The sequence below is a fragment of the Mustelus asterias genome, chromosome 7 (assembly GCF_964213995.1).
Source record: "Mustelus asterias chromosome 7, sMusAst1.hap1.1, whole genome shotgun sequence".
In the NCBI taxonomy this organism is placed as follows: Eukaryota; Metazoa; Chordata; class Chondrichthyes; order Carcharhiniformes; family Triakidae; genus Mustelus; species Mustelus asterias.
Window position 1 is genome coordinate 16,420,399 of NC_135807.1, and position 22,668 is coordinate 16,443,066.

Below are 22,668 nucleotides of genomic sequence, written 5' to 3' on the forward strand. Positions count from 1 at the left end.
CATTTGGATTCAGAAAAGGCACACCTTCATCGAAAAGAATCTTAACTCTTTGTTGTGACCAACTGAGGCAATTGAATAGAGGGGAGCCAGTTCACTGCTTCTCACCTAGTCATAATACTACTTAGTTAATCATTTGTTTCTCATGAGCAGGTTAATTATAAACCAGATCTCGTCCATGTTGCAAAGCATCCCCTCTTCTTTTGTTTAGGTGTACAAACGAAAGCATCCCCACTTTATCCCTGCATACTTTATACCTTTTTAAACTGTTAATACTCTCGTGTTGTGTTTCGTTTAGACCCATTTCATGTGCTATCAACAGGCCAGGGGCAGCTGGCCAATCAGATCAAAACACACAGATACAGCCTTGAATTAAATGCTACAGAAAATATTTGCTTGGGCCCAGGCCCGGTGAGGGCGTAGGCCCCAGTATTTTGCAAAATGTGCACCACCATCTGCTGGTAGGAGTCTTACTTGCAGCAACTAGTGCCTCTCTGGCTGTACTGCTGAACAAAACAGCTCACCAGCCTCTGATTGGTCGGCAGATCTCAGTAGGTGGAATGTCCACCCACTGTATCTTGATCATGGGGAATGGTCTGTCACTCTCCTCTCAACCTCCTGATTCAACTTTTAACGTTTACATTTTCCTTAAAATAAAACCATTTATTAGAAGGTCCAAATTTTGGGCAGAAGTTACAACCCAGTGAGCAATGTGGGTCTCTCAGCACCTGTGGCAGGTGAACCTGGTATCTCCAAACAATTCTGCCCATTGTGTTTTTATTATTATAGGAACTTTTCTATCAGCAGATGAATAACTAACTCTGCCAATCCAGCCTCTGCCATGTAGTGATAACAGCTCTCATTGGGGGTGCAATTCCACTCATTTTTAATCATAAAATAAATAAAAACTTACTAAAATTGGGTTGTAACCTCTGCTCAAACTATACCCAAAATTTGGACCTTTTAAGATGTCGTTTATTTTAAACAAAATATAAATGTTGGAAGTTGAATTCAGAATTCTTCTTCCTGATTCTGTGGGCACGATCTACGACCTTGTTCCACCTGACCTTCGGCAAGATGAGGTGGTAAGATCGGGCTGGAGGTGAAAGATCATTTTTCACCTCCCCCGATTATACCGGCACTGTTTTGTAGGCGAAATTGGCTTCACGCCCATGAATGTCATTAAGGAGTCCCGGACACTATCGTCTAGGTTCACTCTCTGAAGTTTTCCCCGACAAGAATCACGTATGGCCCTCATTAACAGGGACTAGATGTGATGACCTCGCTAGGAGATCAGTGGCCATTGAAGTCCCCAGGTGTTCAAGGGCAGGGTCGGGCAGTGCCCATGGAACAGTGCCAACCTGACAGTACCTGCCTGGGACCATGGCACTGCTCACTGGACACCACAACTGTGCCAGGTGAAGTGTTAAGGGGGCAGAGCCAGAGTGAGACAGAACTATGATAAGGGGGGAAGACAAGCAGGGAGCTCTGCCGGGATGGGGGGGGAAAAACTCTGCCAGGGTGGGAGGGAAAAGGGGAACTCTGCCAGGCAAGCGATTGGTAGGAGAGGAGGGAAGGAGGGAATTCTGCAGAGTGGGCGATCGGTGATCAGGGAGGGAGGGAACTCTCAGGGGGGAAGATCAGTGGCAGGGGTTGGGTGTGGCGATGTCCGTGGAGGGGGGTCCTGATGTCCGTGGGAGGGGGCCGGTCCTGATGTCCATGGGGGGGGGGGGTCCCGATGTCCGTGGTGGGGGATGGGGTGGGGGGTTCCTGATGTACGTGGGGCAGCAGGAGATCCCCCAGTACTGAGAGATTGGGGCACTTACATAATGGCGCCCCTAGAGCTCAGCAGCTGGCTTCCCTGACAAGCTGAGGCTCCACCACCCCTCCATCCCCTACTGGCGAGAATCGCATCCTGCCACTTTTTTTCACTAAGTGCCAGACGTTTGCCTTTTCAAACTCGCCCAAAAAACAGATCTGTAACTGCTGTTAGCACTGCTGCTTCACAGCTCCAGGGACCTGGGTTCGATTCCCGGCTCAGGTCACTGTCTGTGTGGAGTTTGCACATTCTCCTTGTGTCTGCGTGGGTTTCCTCCGGGTGCTCCGGTTTCCTCCCACAGTCCAAAGATGTGCAGGTTAGGTTGATTGGCCATGCTAAAAAATTGCCCTTAGTGTCCTGGGATGCGTAGGTTAGAGGGATTAGTGGGTAAATATGTAGGGATATGGGGGTAGGGCCTGGGTGGGATTGTGGTCGGTGCAGACTCGATGGGCCGAATGGCCTCTTTCTGTGCTGTAGGATTTCTAAGATTTCTAAGATTCTAAGTAACTCTCTCGTTTTTTCGCTCGTTCGGCATTCTCTGTCTTTTCCTGACTGATACAATTTCTATTCATTCATATTTCCCGCAGATATGTTTTTTGATGACTATCAATGTGATTGGTCAACGGATGGATCTGTATGCTATGCTTCATGCCCTTTGGTTATTTGCATTACTCTACCGACGCCGCAGAAAAGCCATTGCAGAACTCTGGCCTAAATATTGCTGTTTCCTCGCATGCATTTTGACCTTTCAGTATCTACTTTGTATTGGCATCCCACCTGCTGCCTGTAAAGGTACATGTGCTGCATTTTAAAAATTATTTGAATATCAGTAAATTTGAATTTTGACAATGATGACTTGATCTTTCTTTGATTTAATTTAAGTATCAAGCAACCTGTGTCACATTGGCACAAAATAGTAATGAAAAGTCAGCAGTCAGGGGGTAATGATGAATAGAAATTAATATTATTGATTTTGATAATGTGAACACTTTCTTCATCTTTACTCATGTTTTTACTGTTGATTAAAATGCACAAATTCTGTTTGTGCTTAAGCAGATGAATTTACAACTATTCACTTCTAGTGTGCTCCAAAGAACAGTACAGCATAGGGACAGGCACTTCAGCCCACTAAGGCTGAACTGACACAAGACGTCTTTCTAAACTAAAGACCTTTTGCCTCTATGTGGTCCATTTCCCTCTACTCCCTGCCTATTCATGTATCTGTCAAGATGCCTCTTAAATATTGCTATTGTATCTGCTTCCATCGCCTCCTCTGACAACACATTCCAGGCACTTACTACCGTCTGTGTAAAAAGCCCACCTTCCACATCTCCTTTAAACTTTTCCCCTTTTACCTTAAACCTGTGTCCCCTAATAATTGACATTTCTACCCTGTGAAAAAGACTCTGACCATCCCTTCTATCCAACCCTCATAATTTTGTAAACTTCTATCAGGTCGCCACTCAGCCTCTGACGTTCAAGTGAAAACAAGTTTGTCCAATCTCTCCTCATAGCTAATAGCCTCCAAATCAGGCAACAACCCTGGTGAATCTTTTCTGTACCCTTTCCAAGGCCTCCACATCCTTCCGGTAGTGTGATGACCAGAACTGTACGCAATTTTCCAAATGTGGTCTAACTAATGTTCTATACAGCTGCAACATTTTTATGCTCTGAGTCCTGATTGATGAAGGCAAGCATGCCATACGCCTTCTTGACCAACTTAACCACTTGTGTTGCCACTTTCAAGGAACTATGGACTTGTACACCTAGATCCCTCTGTATGTTAAAGCTTCTAAAAGTTCTTCCATTTACTGTCTACCTCCTTCCTGCAGTAGACCTTCCAAAATGCATCACCTCGCATTTGACCAGATTAAATTCCAACAGCCATTTCTCCGCCCAAGTCTCTGGCCTATCTATATCCTGCTGTATCCTCTGGCAATCCTCCTTACTTTCCACAGCTCCCCCAATATTTGTGTCTTCCACAAGCTTACTAATCATACCACCTACATTCTCCACCAACTCATTTATAGATATTGCAAACAACAGGCGTCCCAACACTGATCCCTGCGGAATAGCACTGGTCACAGAAAAACACTCTTCCGCTGCTACCCTTTGTCTTCTTAGCCAGTTCTGTATCCATTATTCCAACTCACCATGGATCCCACGTGACTTCACCTTCTGTATTGGCTGCTGTGATTGTTTCTCTTTAGTATTAGCTATAAAGGGAGGGGGACAGGTTTCCCTTTAAATATGAAACAGACTTACTTTTGAGTCTTGCTTTAAAATAACAAACCTGATAGGAGAACCATGTACAACATTTTGGGCAATATACCTCCCTGCATTCACAGCTGAAGTAGAAATAATGTAATTTTTGTCATTTTTCTTATTCTTTTCAGATAGCAGTCAGTGATTATTTACCAAACAGAAGTGTTCCATTGTCCAAATAAATAGCGATCAAAATGTCTCACAGTACTTTTATTGTATTGCAGACTATCCATGGAGATATGCCAGTGCCAAAATCGACTCAAACTTTATTAAGTGGTTGTACTTTCCAGACTTCATCACAAATCCAAATCCAATGTTTCTTATATGTGAGTACAGGAAATGTTTTAACTATCATTAGTATTAGGGATTTAATTCACAAATACAACATAAATCTGGTTGGTGTTACTTAGAATACAATAGCAAGACAGAGCACTAATATACCTACTGTTTTGTTTCATAGCTTCTTCCTCTTGTGCATTCATGCATAACCAGCTTTCATGCATGATGATAAAATCTAAATTCAACTCCTTGAACAAATATTTTGAAATGTTTATTGTGCAAATGCTAGTTTGAATTTATGTTTAACACATTTTGCTAATTTATAGCAAAGTAGCCAACCAAATGATCATAGCTTTAATATTCTTTTAACAATGCTGAAAATATTGATGACATGTTATGATAGTATTGTATCATAAAATAGCATAAACCTGGTCAAGTCATGAGGCTAAATCTAAACCACCACAACTGTCTCAAATTCCAGTTAATTTCGAAATGGACAAATCAACGGTCAAGTAGAAGTTTATTTTACTTCTATTAGCTGCAATTGCTTCGTAAAGCACACTTTGACTGGAATTCCCATTGACAGTGGCAAGACATGAGAATCCCGCCACTCCTTTCCATCTCTATGAACGTTATGCATTGTCTGTATAGCACGCCTGGCGGGAAACATGCGGCTGGGAGGCTGGAGAATCTCATCCATGATATTTAAATATTTCTGTTCAAGTTGTGGAAATTGAAATTTTTACTTTTTCAACAACTGAAATAATTCAATAGGATGCATATAAGATCGCTGAGAAATGGTAATGTTTGGGGATTTCTAGGAACATCCTTCTTCACAATCTAATATTAGCCCCTTTAAGAAATTTCTGTTCCCAATAATTTAAAAACATTGGGTGGGATTTTCCAGCCCTGCTTGACACCGGGATCATCCAGTCCCACCAAAAGTCTATGGACATTTCTGGGCTGCTGATTCTTCTATGGCAGTCCCGCCACAATGGGGCAGGAATATCCCGGCCTTTATCTTTTCTAGTTAGCATCCATGCCAAAGCACAGAAATGGGTGTGACAGCTCAGCTAACAATTGTTTCATTCTCCTAAATGAAATGCAATCTTGCTTCATGCTGAAAAATTGTTTTTGAAAGGGATGCATAACTATGTTTACAACCACAAATAACACAGCATTTTGAAAATAGTCCCATAAGAATATCTATGATTGACTAATCAATTCAATGAGAAAGTTTGCATTTCTGCCTCTTTTCACCACTAGATTGACACCTCATTCTTTCTATTTATAATTTGTGAAAAGCAGATCAAGTTATAGAAAGACTCGCATTTATTGTGTAATGTCCAAAAGTAACTTTCTAGCTGATACCCACAAATATTATTTGACAATACATGTAACAGATATTGATGCCAGTGGCCTTTATTAGAGTGTCTAACTGTGCATAATTATACTGTCAGGAAGACCAGATGAAGTTTTTGATTTGATTTATTATTGTTACATGTATTGGTAGACGGTGAAAAGTATTGTTTCTTGCATGCTATACAGACAACGCATAACATTCATAGAGATGGAAAGGAGAGGGTGCAGAATGTAGTGTTACAGTCAGAGTTACTGTCAGAGTTCCCAACTCACAGACACAATCAGTAAGGATAGGCAACAACACCTCCTCCACAATCATCCTCAACACCGGTGCCCCACAAGGCTGTGTTCTCAGACCCATACTATACTCCTTATACATCTATGACTATGTGACCAAATTCCCCTCCAATTTGATTTTCAAGTTTGCCGATGACACCACCGTAGTGGGTCGGATCTCAAACAATGATGAGACAGAGTACAGGAATAGGATAGAGAATCTGGTGAACTGGTGCAACAACAACAATCTCTCCCTCAATGTCAACAAAACGAAGGAGATTGTCATCGACTTCAAGAAGCATAAAAGAGAACATGCCCGTGTCTACATCAATGGGGCCAAAGTAGAAAGGGTCGAGAGCTTCAAGTTTTTAGGTGTCCAGATCACCAACAACCTGTCCTGGTCCCCCCATGCTGACACTATAGTTAAGAAAGTCCACCAACACCTCTACTTTCTCTGAAGACTAAGGAAATTTGGCATGTCAGCTACGACTCTCACCAAATTTTACAGATGCACCGTAGAAAGCATTCTCTCTGGTTGTATCACAGCTTGGTACGGCTCCTGCTCTGCCCAAGACCACAAGGAACTACAAAAGGTCGTGAATGTAGCCCAATCCATCACGCAAACCAGCCTCCCATCCATTGACACTGTCTACACTTGCTGCTGCCTTGGCAAAACAGCCAGCATAATTAAGGACCCGACGTACCCCGGACATTCTCTCTTCCACCTTCTTCCGTCAGGAAAATGATACAAACGTCTGAGGTCACGTACCAACCGACTCAAGAACAGCTTCTTCCCTGCTGCTGTCAGACTTTTGAATGGACTTATCTTGCATTAAGTTGATCTTTCTCTACACCCTAGCTATGACTGTAACACTACATTCTGCACTCTCTCGTTTCCTTCTCTATGAACGGTATGTTTTGTTTGTATAACGTGCAAGAAACAATACTTTTCACTGTATGTTAATACATGTGACAATAATAAATCAAATCAAATCAAAAATCATAGCTAGGAGGTAGAGAAAAATCAATTTAGTATAAGGTAGGCCCATTCAAAAGTCCAAAGGCAGCAGGGAAGAAAGATTTGATTTCATTTGATTTGATTTATTATTGTCACATGTCTTAACGATGATGTGGAGATGCCGGCGTTTGACTGGGGTAGGCACAGTAAGAAGTCTCACAACACCAGGTTAAAGTCCAACAGATTTATTTGGTAGCACGAGCTTTTGGAACACTGCTCCTTCATCAGGATTTGGTTTACAAACAGGGCATAGACACAAACACAATTACAAAATAATGGTTGGATGCGAGTCTTAACAGGTAATCACGTCTTTACAGGTACAGACAATGCGATTGGAGAGAGGGTTAAGCACAGGTTAAAGAGGTGTGAATTGTCTCAAGCCAGGACAGTTAGTGAGATTTTGCAAGCCCAGGCAAGTCGTGGAGGTTACAGATAGTGTGACGTCAACCCAAGATCCCGGTTGAGGTTGTCATCATGTGTGCGGAACTTGGCCATCAGTTTCTGCTTGGCGATTCTGCGTTGTGTCTTGAAGGCCGCCTTGGAGAACGCTTACCCAAAGATCAGAGGCTGAAGGCTCCGGAGAAGATGCTGTAGCTTCTCCGCTCCGGGGAAGTACTGGATGACAAAGGGTACACTGTCCGTCGTGTCCTCTGTTTGTTTTCTGAGGAGGTTGGTGCCGTCTTTCGCCGTGACGCGTCGGAACTGTCGATCGATGAGTCGAGCACCATATCCTGTTCTTATGAGGGCGTCTTTCAGTGTCTGCAGGTGTCTGTTGCGATCCTCCTCATCTGAGCAGATCCTGTGTATATGGAGAGCTTGTCCACAGGGGATGGCTTCTTTAATGTGTTTAGGGTGGAAGCTGGAGAAGTGGAGGATCGTGAGGTTATCTGTGGGCTTGCGGTACAGTGAAGTGCCGAGGTGACCGTCTTTGATGGGGATGTGTGTGTCCAAGAATGCAACCGATTCTGGAGAGTAGTCCATGGTGAGTCTGATGGTGGGATGGAACTGATTGATGTCATCAGTGATGCACCATCAGTCGAGCAAAGACTAGTTTGTATGCAAGAACAAATAGGGTTGTATTAGCAAAAGACTTGGAGCATACCCATGCCAATGAACTGGTCCAGACTGAGGCTGGGGGGTGGGGAGCAGTCGCCTTTATACCTGGACCGGGGGGGGAGGGGTCTCGGGTAGGGCCGGCAGGGATGTGTCCAGGCATGTCACATATACAGGTAATAAGCTAACAGTGGTTTACCACATTCACCCCTTGTTTAAAAAAGAGTCCGGCGGGGGTGAGGTGGGTGGAACGATATTTACAGAATTACAAATTTAGTCTCTCTGGGGGCTTGATCTGCTGCTGCGACCGCCGTAGTGCCGGTTGTGGTGTCGGTTCAGGTGGCCGCAGTGTTGGTTCAGGCGCCAGGTCGTAGTCGCTCGAGTCGTCTGTAGTCTCTTCAGATTGTCGGGTGCGTGGTGGCGGCTCCTGGGGCTCAGGTGTGCTGTATACGGGGGCTAGGGGAGGGTGCTGTGACACTGGTGCTGTATGGACAACGTTGGGGGTTGGGGTTGTGGGTCATAGTGATCCCTGGGACACCTGCGGGTGCCAGGTCTCGAATAGAGATCGTGTCCTCCCGCCCGTCGGGGTACGCCACATAGGCGTATTGGGGGTTGGCGTGGAGGAGTTGGACCCTCTCGACCAGGGGGTCCGACTTATGGGTCTTCACGTGCTTCCGGAGCAGGACAGGGCCTGGGGACGTCAGCCACGATGGTAGTGAGGTCCCCGAGGAGGACTTTCTGGGGAAAACAAACATTCTTTCATGAGGGGTAGCATTGGTAGCTGTGCAAAGGAGTGATCTAATCGAGTGTAGTGCATCAGGGAAGACCTCTTGCCAGCGGGTGACTGGAAGACCTTTAGATCTCAGAGCTAGTAAAACGGCCTTCCAGACTGTCGCGCTCTCCCTGGGGTTGTAGCTGGTGGTCCTACTCGAGGCTATGCCTTTGGAGAGCAGGTACTGTCGCAGCTCATCACTCATAAAGGAGGATCCCCGGTCGCTATGGAAAAAGCTAGGGAACCCGAACAGGGTGAAGAGGCTGTGCAGGACCCTGACGACTGTGGCCGAGGTCATATCCGGGCAGGGAATAGCGAAGGGGAAACGTGAATATTCGTCAATGACGTTGAGGAAGTATATGTTGCGGTCAGAAGAGGGGAGGGGGCCTTTGAAGTCGACGCTTAGGTGTTCGAAAGGGCGGGTGGCTTTTATGAGGTGTGCTCTGTCTGGCCGATAGAAGTGCGGCTTGCACTCTGCGCAGACCTGGCAGTGTCTGGTTATAGACCTGACTTCCTCAATGGGGTAGGGCAGGTTACGGGCTTTAATGAAGTGAAAAAAACCTAGTGACCCCCGGATGGCAGAGGTTGTTGTGGAGAGTCTGCAATTGGTCTATTTATGCGCTGGCACATATTCCCCGGGACAGGGCGTCTGGGGGCTCATTGAGCTTCCCGGGCCGGTATAAGATTGTAGGTGGAGAGCTCGATTCTCCACCTCAATATTTTATCGTTTTTGATCTTGCCCCGCTGCGTGTTATTAAACATGAATGCAACTGACCATTGGTCCGTGAGTAGGGTGTATTGTTTACCAGCTAAGTAGTGGCGCCAGTGCCGTACAGCTTCCACTATGGCTTGGGCCTCCTTTTCGACAAAGGAGTGTCGAATTTCAGGGCCTTGGAGGGTTCGTGAGAAGAAGGCCACGAGTCTGCCCGCCTGGTTAAGGGTGGCGGCTAGGGCGAAGTCAGACGCATCGCTCTCCACCTGGAACGGGATGGATACATCGACAGCGTGCATCGTGGCCTTCGCGATGTCTGCTTTGATGCGGTCGAAGGCTTGGCGGGCCTCTGCCGTCAGGGGAAAAGAGGTGGATTTGATGAGCGGATGGGCTTTATCCGCATAATTGGGGACCCACTGGGCATAATACAAGAAGAAGCCCAGGCATCTCCTCAGTGCTTTGAGGCTGGTGGGGAGGGGGAGTTCCAGGAGGGGACGCATGCGGTCGGGATCAGGACCGATGACCCCGTTTTCCACAACACAAGCAAGGATGGTGAGGCGGTGCGTGCGGAATACGCACTTCTCCTTATTATAGGTCAGATTTAGGAATGTGGCGGTGTGGAGAAATTTGTGGAGGTTGGCATCGTGGTCCTGCTGATCATGGCCGCAGATGGTGACGTTATCCAGGTACGGGAAGGTGGCCCGCAGCCCGTTCTGGTCTACCATTCGGTCCATCTCACGCTGGAAAACCGAGACCCCGTTGGTGACGCCGAAGGCGGCCATCCACCGCGAAGGCAGTATATTGGCGGTCCTCCGGGCGGATAGGGAGCTGGTGGTATGCAGATTTTAAGTTGATGGTGGAGAGCACCCGATATTGCGCAATCTGATTAACCATGTCAGATATGCGGGGAAGGGGGTACGCGTCCAGCTGCATGTATCAGTTAATGGTCTGACTGTAGTCAATGACCATGCAATGTTTCTCCCCAGTTTTAACAACTACTACTTGGGCTCTCCAGGGGCTGGTACTGGCCTCAATGATCCCCTCCCCTCGGAGCCGTTGTACTTCGGACCTGATAAAAGCTCTGTCTCCAGCACTGTACCGTCTGCTCTTGGTGGCGATGGGCTTGCAATCGGGGGTGAGATTTTCAAACAGTGCGGGAGGGGCGACTTTAAGGGTCGAGAGGCTGCAGGTGGTGCGCGGTGGGCGATCTAAGAACTGCTGATTGCAAACAAAGAGCGGGGGAAAAGACCCATTATACTCCATGATGACGCTCTTAAGGTGACTCAGGAAATCTAGCCCCAGGAGTACGGCAGCGCAGAGTTGTGGCAGCACGAGGAGCCTGAAATATTTGTACACTGTGCCCCGTACAGTCAGGGTCACCACGCAGTACCCGAGGACATCCACCGAGTGGGACTTTGAAGCCATGGAGATCGTTTGCTTCACTGGCAGTACTGAAAGGGCGTAGCGACTCACTGTGTTCGGGTGAATAAAGCTCTCCGTACTCCCACAGCCAAACAAACAGTTTGTAATGTGACCATTTACCGCGATGTCCATCATGGACCTTGCGAGTTGGTGAGGCCTGGATTGGTCCAGCGTAATCGAAGCCACTGTTGGATTTTGCGAGTAGTCGCATGCGGCTGACGGCGTCCAAGGTGGCAGCCCGCACGTCCCACACACGGCTGATGGCATCCAAGATGGCGGCCCGCACGGCCCACACGCGGCTGATGGTGTCCAAGATGGCGGCCTGCACGGCTTACAAGTGGCTACCGGCGCCCAAGATGGCAGCCCCCGCGGGTCGCACGCGGTGCTACTGGGCTTGGAGGTCAATTTCACTCTGCATATCTTCACGTAATGGCCCTTCTTTCCACATCCGGAGCAGATCGCATCCTTCACCGGGCAGCGTTGTCGGGGGTGCTTCCCCAGGCCGCAGAAGTAGCACTTCGGGCCTCCGGAGACTGCCGCAGCGGTCGGGTCATTGGTGGGACGTGGCGTAGGCCTGCGGCCCTCCCGAATACAGAGGTGGCGGCGGCCGCGGTGTCCACGATGCGCCCCCGTGGTCGGGGGTGTAGGCCTCGGGATTACGGAAGGCCACCTCTAACGAGTCGGCAAACGCCACAGTCTTTTGTAGGTCCAGCCCACCCTGTTCCAGCAGTCGTTGTCGGATATAGTTTGACCTGATACCCGTGACATAGGCATCTCTGATTAAGTCCTCAGTGTTTTGGGCGGCTGTTACGGTCTTGCAGTTGCAGGCCCTGCCAAGTACTCGCAATGCACGCAGGAATTGATCACCCGATTCTCCTGACTGTTGTCTGCGAGTAGCCAGAAGATGTCTGGCGTAGATTTCATTAGACTGTTTGTTGTACTTGCCTTTTAAAAGTTCGATCGCATCCTTGTAAGTTTCAGCGTCTCTAATCATCGAGAATACTTGATCGCTTACCCGGGCGTGGAGCATGTCTAGCTTGTCGGTTTCGGTCCGGACGACGGAGGAGGAGGTGAGGAAAATTTTGAAACAGCGCAGCCAGTGATCGAAGCTGTTAGAAGCTCCTACAGCTTGAGGGTCCGGTTCGAGTTTGTCGGGTTTTAGTATCTCCTCCATCCCAAAACTTTTGCTAATAAAATTGATGCACCATCAATCGAGCAAAGACTAGTTTGTATGCAAGAACAAATAGGCTTTTATTAGCAAAAGACTTGGAACACACCCGATGAACTGGTCCAGACTGAGGCAGGGGGGTGGGGAGCAGTCGCCTTTATACCTGAACCAGGGGGGGGGGGGAGGAGTCTCGGGTAGGGCCGGCAGGGATGTGTCCAGGCATGTCACATATACAGGTAATAAGCTAACAGTGGTTTACCACAATCAGATAGTTGTTTCAGTGATTGAGTCCAAAGGAAGAAAATGTCATCGATGTATCTCGTGTAAAGCGTCGGTTGGAATTCCTGTGCGGTGAAGAGGTCTTGTTCGAACCTGTGCATGAAGATGTTGGCATATTGAGCTGTGAATTTGGTGCGAAACATGGCTTCGTCGTCCAGTACTTCCCCGGAGTGGAGAAGCTATGACATCTTCTCCGGAGCCTTCAACATGTCATCGATGAAGATTAACATCTCGCCAAGGCCATCCCAACACCGCCACTGCTTGCCTTCAAACAACCGCGCAACCTCAAACAGACCATTGTACACAGCAAACTACCCAGCCTTCAGGAGAACAGTGACCATGACACCACACCACCCTGCCACAGCACCTCTGCAAGACGTGCCGGATCATCAGCACGGATGCCATCATCTCACGTGAGAACACATCCACCAGGTACATGGTACATACTCTTGCGACTCAGCCAACGTTGTCTACCTGATACACTGCAGGAAAGGATGCCCCGAGGCATGGTACATTGGTGAGACCATGCAGACTCTATGACAATGGATGAATGGACATCACTTGACAATCACCAGGCAGGAGTGTTCTCTTCCTGTCGGAGAACACTTCAGCAGTCGAGGGCATTTAGCCTCTGATGTTTGGGTAGACATTCTCCAAGGCTGCCTTCAAGACACACGACAACGCAGAATCGCCGAGCAGAAACTGATAGCTAAGTTCCACACACATGAGGACGGCCTCAATCGGGATCTTGGGTTCATGTCACACTATCTGTAAGCCCCACGACTTGTCTGGTCTTGCAAAATCTCACTAACTGTCCTGGCATGAGGCAATCCACACCTCTTTAACCTACACTTAACCCTCTCTCCAATCGCGTTGTCTGTACCTGTAAAGACTTGATTATCTGTTCAGACTCGCATTCCAACCATTATCTCGTACTTGAGTTTGTGTCTACATATGGTCTGTTTGTGAACCAAATCCTGCACTAACCTGATGAAGGAGCCGTGCTCCGAAAGCTCGTGCTACCAAGTAAATCTGTTGGACTTTAACCTGGTGTTGTGAGACTTCTTACATGTATTAACATACAGTGAAAAGTTTTGTTTCTTGCATGCTATATAGACAAACGATATCGTTCATAGAGAAGGAAACGAGAGACTGCAGAATATAGCGTTACAGTCATAGCTCGGGTGTAGAGAAAGATCAACTTAATGCAAGGTAAGTCCATTCAAAAGTCTGACAGCAGCAGGGAGGAAGCTGTTCTTGAGTTGGTTATTACGTGACCTCAGACTTTTGTATCTTTTTCCTGACGGAAGAAGGTGGAAGAGAGAATGTCAGGGGTGCGTCGGGTCCTTAATTATGCTGGCTGCTTTTCTGAGGCAGTCGAAAGTGTAGACAGAGTCAATGGATGAGAGGCTAGTTTGCATGATGGACTGGGCTTTGTTAAAAAACGTTTGTAGTTTCTTGCGGTCTTGGTCAGAGCAGATGCCATACCAAAGGTTGGTGAGAATCGTTTCAGATATGCCAAATTTCCTTAGCCTTCTGAGACAGTAGAGGCATTGGTGGGTTTTCTTTACTACAGCATCTGCGTGGAGGGACCATGACAGGTTGTTGGTGATCTGGATGCCTAGAAACTTGAAGCTTTTGACTATTTCCACTTCATCCCCGTTGATGTAGACAGCAACAGCAGCATGTCCTCCACTATGCTTCCTGAAGTCAATGACTATCTTCTTCATTTTACAGACATTGAGGGAGAGATTATTAATATTGCACCAATTCACCAGATTCTCGGTCTCTTTCCTGTACTCCATCTCCTCATTGTTTGAGATCCGTCCCACTATGGTGGTGTCATCAGCAAACTTGAAAATCGAGCTGGAGGAGAATTTGGCCACACAGTCATAGGTGTATAAGGAGTATATTAAGGGGCTGAGGATACAGCCTTCCAGGCACCGGTGTTGAGGATAATTGTGGAGGAGGTGTTGTTGCCTATCCTGACTGATTGTTTACCCTTTCCCTTTTCTGATGGCTATTAAAAGTCATAAATGAAGTGAAAACTGATGTCTTCAATTCAGTACCTACCGAGCAAATACAACTCAACTGCAAAAAATTTTAAACAAATAAAAAGTAAAGATTAAGATCAGTATTTTATGACCTCGCTCCAATGAGGCTCATAAAATCCCTCCCGCGACCAATGGCGAATTCCATTCTGCAAGCTTCGGAGCGGGCATGCTGGTAAAATTCCGGCCATAATATCCCAAGCAGTTCATAACACATTACTATACTGATGAGGAATGCTTGAGTAGCAAGAAATAGGATTGGTGTGAGCCAAACAGTTCAGGATCCTGCTCCACTATTTATTAAAATCATGGCTGAACTTCCCCATCAGCTCTACTTTTCTGCTGTTTCTCTGTCTTCCGTAATTTCCTTTGTGCCAAATTATTTGTTAGCCTTTGCCTTGAATGTACTCAATGACTGACCATCCAATCCTTTTAGATATAGAATTCCAAAGATTCACAACCTTCTGAGTCATGTAATGTGTCCTCATCTAAGGCTTAAATAACCAACGCCTTATCCTGAGACTGGTTCCAGAATCTTTGCTCAGGGCAAGTAACCTTTCAGCAACTACCCAGTCAAACTCATTTCAAAATGTTATACATTTCACTGAGATCACCTCTCATTCCTCTAAACTCCAGAGAATATCAATCCATTCCAATCAATTTTTTTTTTTGCCTATAGTTTCTGACATGGTGAGATCCTAATCCAAAATTGATTCTTTTGTTTGTGGTGGGAAGTGTGGTGAAAAAGAGGAACATGTTAAATAAAGACATTCGGTCAAGGTGCGCAGCCAGTACGCTTTTCAGAGAAGGGAAGGAACATTGATTGCTATACTAAGTTTTTTTCTTAATACTGATGTCATATTGCATCTTTAAATGTTACGAAAAAGCATTCAGAAACTCATTCTTTCTGTGACATAAATAGTTTAAAATGTAGAAAAAATGTCAAATAACAATCTAAGATAGCCGTGCTCATTCTCAGATGATTTCATGATGTTGCTGTGTGCATCGCTGCAGTGGCAAGTGTTTGAAGATGAAAACAGAGCTGCAGTAAGGATAGTTGCTGGGGACAATGTGGAGATTTGCAGAGATTTGGATGCAGCCACATTCAGTCAGCATAACCCAGTACCAGACTTCATTCATTGCAGGTAAAGCATTAAATCTGGTTGTAATGTTTCATACTTAGTGAGAAATAGTTATTGATCCTGGCATGTGCCAGCACATTTATTTTCTTTAATGGCATGGGTTTGTTGTAGCATAATATTACTTATTACATTTTTAAACATAAAAAATAAACATCACCAGCAAATTTAATGGAGATTTATTCATGGTACAGTTCTCTCCGTACAATATTTTGTATGCAAATGTAATTATGTTCATAATTAAAGCACATTATATAGTTAACAAAGACAACAGCCGGGATTTTCCCCAATATCAACAAAGGCCAATGTTGGGCAGAAAAAGCAGCATTGAATGACAACCTTCTCTGTCTCATAGTGTGGGACTTCAAAAAAAAAATTTGAAGGCACTGATCTCACAACATATCGCTGGCAGGACAGTCTCTGATGTGCCCGACCCACCACCAACTCAGACACTCGATGATTCAGGGCACCATTTCTAAAGGTTGCCCCAGCATACAGCAAGCAAAGCAGTTCACCCATATGCCCTTTGACACACCCCTGGCACTACCCAGGTATTCCCTGGCACAACCTGTGCACTACCTGGGCACTGCCTGGGCATCAATCATACACAAACCTGGTGCTCCTGGCACTACCCGGGCAGTGCCTGTGGGTGCCAGTGTAGCATGAGGATAGTGCCAAACTAGTATCTGGGCATGACACTCTCCCCCCCCCCCCCCCCTCTCCCGGAGTGCTACATTCACCTGAGCTCTCCTGGGAGGTTTGCTTGCCAGGTGCACACCTTTGGAGACCAGTTGTGCTTTATGTCAGTCTGCCACCATGCCGCTGTGGATGGATGTTTAACAGGAGGGCATGATTCTGGCATAAGGTCCTGTTAATGTGATCATTTATTATAATGAGGTTCCCACCATTCAACATTGGGAAACACGGCCTGTCACTGATGGTGAGGGCAAGGTGCAACAATCGCATCATGCTTTCGCAACTTTGCACTTCTCACGATATTTTCCTCTCCTGTCACTGAACCCACCTGATGCGAAAAGGAGCAGAAAGGCCTGGCCAACATGTCCAATAGAAGCTATGATCATAGGTTGCTGTGGCGAGGATCTTAGAGAGAAGGACACATGGATAATACTGCAAGCATTGACAGCCATAGGGTTATGAGTGGAGCAGCAATCGTTTGAGTTTATACTTTGTTTAGATTTTTAGTTAATCACTCTAAAAAATAAAATAGAGCCAAAAGCAAATGTTAGAAAGGAAGTAAGTATTTAATGATTGTTAAACAATAATGTAAGTTAGATTTTCTTAGGTAGCTTTTCTTACCAGTGAACAGTTAAAGAGAGCTGACGAGATTAATTCCCAGTTGTCAAAATAATTGGCTTAGTGGATAAGGTTAACAACTTTAATTGGATGTATTTTTGGGGTTTTCATCACGTGACCCCAGCATCCAACTGCCCTGCCCTCTCACTTCTTGCCTCGGTTGCCAAAAATCTTCCATCCTCAAGTTGAAACACTTTTCACAACCAATTAGAAGATAAACTGACTCTCCATTATCTGATTGGATGACTCACAACTGTTTACCAAAATGCCTTTATTCCCAAATTGATTTTTATAACTAATAATTCAAAGTTTACTAAGAAAATAAAAATAATCAATATTTTAATTGTTATTACTGAGATGGAAGGAGTGTGCAGTTTATCTAGCCCCCTATAGAGATCTCATCATTAATTTAAAAGTTTATTTCACTTACCAAAATGACCAATTATTTATACTCGCTACTGTTCGACCCAAAATAAAAGAAACTTTAACCCTGTGTTATAATTCAAGGTCAGAAACTCCAAAGTGTTTTATGAAGTCCGCCTGGATCATAAGTTTTGCAATTTGAATTTGGCTAGGGTAAGCATGATATGTTCCATTTCAGGTATGATTCAAATGACCCACGAGGGAACTTTTATCAAACAAAGTTTATTTCAGAACACAGTTAACATACATTAATAATTATTACCAATTACAAACATGAAAAAAACCCATGATATTGTATAACCTTATTAACTATATGAAATGTTCCAACCAAACAAAACCACCTTAAAACCTACCCCTGCTACACATTTAGCACAGAAAATACGAATGCTCACATGATGCTGGAACTTAGTCCTTTGGTTGGAAAATTGAAACTCTGACTTCCCAGCCTTGTAACTTCCAACAGCCCTCAAGGTAGAGATATTGCCACTTCTGGCCTCTAGCTTTTAGCCAGTGAACCACTGCAAGAGACAGAGTTCTCACTCCAGGAAGGCAAGATGACCTGCTTCCAGCGACCCAGCAAAAACTATAATACCAAGGAGAACGAGAGAGAAAATCTGCCTGCAACTTAAAAACCCGGACAGCTACGGACTCTGAACCAAAACTGATAGTAAATCCTTGGATACTTCTGTGGAGTAACCACCTGACTTTGATTTGTCAATCAACCTTCCCCCTCACAGTTCAAAAGGCCGTAAAATCCAAGACACTGCATGAAACCTAGAGTAAAAATAAACAAACCTATTTAAACCATTGAAGCAGCAATAAAAGGACTGTGAAGCAGGCAGCTTGGTGCAACAATGAAAAAAAACTGCTTAAAATCTGCAGAGAACATGATTTTTAAAAAAATTCTTAAAGGCATACTAGTGTCACACCAGGCTTCTTTCAATAAACTCAGAATGATTTATTTATTATAAGACACAACTTATTTTAACACGTTGGTTAACACACAGTTGTAATCAAGAAGTATGAAGTAAAAAATCCTCAGCAAACACACCGACACACACACACAATGCTTTCTATGGTGCATCTGTAAAAGTTGGTGAGAGTCGTAGCTGACATGCCAAATTTCCTCAGTCTTCCTAGTATCACAGCTGCTATTTATCTAGATAGATGGCGAGAGGTAAGAGAGCAAACATTGGCTGGGATTTTCAACTCTCATTCACGTTGGGTGGGTTCAGCAATGGAGTGATAAATATTGCGAGAAGTGCAAAGTGATGTTTTACGTCAACTTGAAAGCATGGTGTGATTGTCCCCTCCTCCCATCAGTAACAGGCTGCATTTCCTGATGTTCAACGTCAAAAACTTATTGTAATAAATTATCATATCATTATCATATGCCAGAATCATCCCCCATCAAAAAATCCATCCCCGCAGTGTGATCACAGAATGGCAGACAAAGTAACTGGTCTCCGAAGGTTTGCACCTAGCAAGCTGTCCTCCCAGGGGAGCTCAGGTGAGTGCAGGGAAGAGGGTCATGCCAGGGTAGTGCCAGGGCACCACCCTCACACCCAACACTACCTTGGTACCCTAAGAATTACCCTGGCACTACCCAAGCAGTGCTTGGGCAATGTCTGCTTGATGCATGGGCAGTGCCTGGTTAGTGCCAGGGGGTGATTAGGTAGTCATAGAATCCCTACAGTACAGATGGAGGCCATTCAGCCCATCGAGTCTGCACTGACTCTCTGAAAGAGCTTCTTACTCAGACCCCATCATGTAGCCCTACATATTTACTCAGTTAATCCCCCTAACATATCTTGGGGCAATTTAGCATGGCCAATCAACTAAACCTGCTCATCTTTGGGTTGTGGCAGGAAACCTGAGCACCCTGAGGAAACTCACGCAGACATGAGGAGAATGTGCAAACTCCACACACATATCCAAGGCTAAATTGAACCCAGGTCCCTAATGCTGTGAAGCAGTAGTGCTTACCACTATGCCATCATGCTGCCACTAGTGTTTCCTTGATTCCCATGCTGTGCCAGGGCAATGCCCGCTTGATGCCTGGGTAGAGCCAGGGATGCTAAGGAGGGCCAGGAGGGTGCTCACTGTGCATTAGGCTGGCCTTTGTAAATGGTGCCCTGGATCACCAATTCACTGAGTTGATGGCGGGGTGGTCGAATCAGAGGCCAACCCGCCAGCAATATGTTGTGGGAACCATGACATAGAATCATATAACCATAGAATCATACAGCACAGAAGAGGCCCTTTGCTCCATCGAGTCTGCACCAGCACATGAGAAACACCTGAATGCTCACCTAAGCCCATCAGCCAGCACTTGGCCCCTGACTGTTATGATGAGTCAAGTACTCTCCAGGGCGGCACGATGGCACAGTGCTTAGCACTGCTGCCGCCTCACAGCGCCAGGAATCCGGGTTCGATTCCCGGCTTGGGTCACTGTCAGTGTGGAGTTTGCACATTCTCCCTGGGTCTGCGTGGGTTTCTTCCGGGTGGTCCGGTTTCCCCCCACAGTCCAATGATGTACAGGTTAGGTGTATTGGCCGTGCTAAATTCTCCCTCAGTATACCCGAACAGGCGCTGGAGTGTGGTGACTAGCAGATTTTCACAGTAACTTCATTGTAGTGTAAATGTAAGCCTACTTGTGACAAATAAATAAACTAAACTTTATAAATAAATAAACTTTATAAACTTTTAAAGGATGTGTTTTCAGAGTTCCGCACTATATGGTGGAGAAAACCATCATTGCCGTCGGCAGCTTCAATGCCATTTTTCCCACCTGATATCGGGGAAATCACGGCTATCAACTTCTACTCCAGATCAAACCAAAATTAGCAGTGCAGTTATATAAAAACAAAGAACAGTACAGCACAGGAAACAGGCCCTTCGGCCCTCCAAGCTTGTGCCGCTCATTGGTCCAACTAGACCATTCGTTTGTATCCCTCCATTCCCAGACTGCTCATGTGACTATCCAGGTAAGTCTTAAACGATGCCAGCGTGTCTGCCTCCACCACCCTACTTGGCAGCGCATTCCAGGCCCGCACCACTCTGTGTAAAATATGTCCCTCTGATATCTGAGTTATACCTCGCCCCTCTCACCGTGAGCCTGTGACCCCTCGTGATCGTCACCTCCGACCTGGGAAAAAGCTTCCCACTGTTCACCCTATCTATACCCTTCATAATTTTGTACACCTCTATTAGGTCTCCCCTCATTCTCCGTCTTTCCAGGGAGAACAAGCCCAGTTTACCCAATCTCTCCTCATAGCTAAGACCCTCCATACCAGGCAACATTCTGGGAAACCTTCTCTGCACTCTCTCTAAAGCCTCCATGTCCTTCTGGTAGTGCGGCGACCAGAACTGGATGCAGTACTCCAAATGTGGCCTAACCAGCGTTCTATACAGCTGCAACATCAGACTCCAGCTTTTATACTCTATACCCCGTCCTAGAAAGGCAAGCATACCATATGCCTTCTTCACTACCTTTTCCACCTGTGCTGCCACCTTCAAGGATTTGTGGACTTGCACACCTAGGTCCTCTGTGTTTCTATACTCTTGATGGCTCTGCTATTTATTGTATAACTCCCCCCTACATTAGTTCTTCCAAAGTGCATCACTTTGCATTTATCTGGATTAAATTCCATCTGCCATTTCTCCGCCCAATTTTCCAGCCTATCTATATCCTGCTGTATTGCCCAACAATGTTCATCGCTATCCGCAAGTCCAACCATCTTCGTGTCATCCGCAAACTTGCTGATAACACCAGTTACACCTTCTTCCAAATCATTTATATATATCACAAATAGCAGAGGTCCCAGTACAGAGCCCTGCGGAACACCACTGGTCACAGACCTCCAGCCGGAAAAAGACCCTTTGACTGCTACCCTCTGTCTCCTGTGGCCAAGCCAGTTTTCTACCCATCTAGCCACCCCTCCTTGTAGCCCATGAGCCTTAACCTTCTTAACCAACTTGCCATGAGGGACTTTGTCAAATGCCTTACTGAAATCCATATAGACGACATCCACAGCCCTTCCTTCGTCAACCGTTTTTGTCACTTCCTCAAAAAACTCCACCAAATTTTTAAGGCACGACCTCCCTCTTACAAAACCATGCTGCCTCTCACTAATGAGATTGTTCCGTTCTAAATGCACATACATCCTGTCTCTAAGAATCCTCTCCAACAACTTCCCTACCATGGACGTCAAGCTCACCGGCCTATAATTTTCTGGGTTATCCCTGCTACCCTTCTTAAATAACGGTACCACATTCGCTATCCTCCAATCCTCAGGGACCTCACCTGTTTCCAATGAAGAGACAAAGATTTCCGTCAGAGGCCCAGTAATTACCTCTCTTGTCTCCCTGAGCAGTCTAGGATAGATGCCATCAGGCCCTTGGGATTTGTCAGTTTTAATGTTACCTAAAAAACCTAACACTTCCTCCCTTGTAATGGAGATTCTCTCTAACGGGTCAACACCTCCCTCTGAGACACTCCCAGTCAACAAGTCCCTCTCCTTTGTGAATACCGATGCAAAGTATTCATTTAGGATCTCCCCTATTCCCTTGGGTTCCAAGCATAATTCCCCTCCTTTGTCCCTGAGAGGTCCGACTTTTTCCCTGACAACTCTTTTGTTCCTAACATATGTCCTTATCAGACTTCTACTTGAGCCATTTTGGGACTTGGCCTTATTTATATGCTTTTAGTATAAGACTATTACTTACATAGAAGCAGAATAAATCAACAGATAAAATCGCAATATGGTATGCACCTCTCTCAATATTTAGAATCATTTTCTGAAGTGTAAAATCTTTGAAAATATTTTGAATTCCTTAAGATTATATTCTCAGTGATTTGGCAGTCCAGATACTGAACTTACTTATATTGAATTTTACCTGCCATTATTATGCCATATATTTTGTTTCAAGGTGTATAAGAAACATAAGTTAACCTGAAGCTTTATTTTAAGAGGTTTGAACTGGTAGAAGACAAGTTGATGACTGATTTCAGGAAGTAAAGAGGTGATTAATACCTGGAATATTTCGCTAGATAAGGTAGTAGAGGTGAAACTCAAATTATTTGCAAAGAAATTAGGGGCCAGATTCTCCGACCTCACCCACAACTGTGATTCTCCGGTCTTGCTGCAGTGAATGGAGATTTAGCTGAGCGCCAAATTCTCCATTCTCGCCGGCAGTGGTGGCGGGGCGTGAACGGCTGGAGAATTCTAGGCTAGATGTTGTGATCGGGTAACTGTAGATTGCTGTGAAAAATTACTTCATGAGCTGAATTACCTAGTCTTTATAATCTCATAATTT

General features: G+C 45.6%; 1 protein-coding gene across 2 annotated transcripts in view; it reads left to right on the forward strand.

Moving 5' to 3' along the window:
• piezo2b (piezo-type mechanosensitive ion channel component 2b) overlaps positions 1–22,668 on the forward strand; it is an 825,142-nt gene that overhangs the window by 619,329 nt on the left and 183,145 nt on the right. For both annotated transcript variants that reach the window (XM_078215732.1, XM_078215730.1), the window contains exons 23-25: positions 2,404–2,608; positions 4,306–4,407; positions 15,453–15,618. In XM_078215732.1, coding sequence (XP_078071858.1) covers positions 2,404–2,608; positions 4,306–4,407; positions 15,453–15,618 — 473 coding nt within the window. The remainder of the gene's footprint in view (positions 1–2,403; positions 2,609–4,305; positions 4,408–15,452; positions 15,619–22,668) is intronic.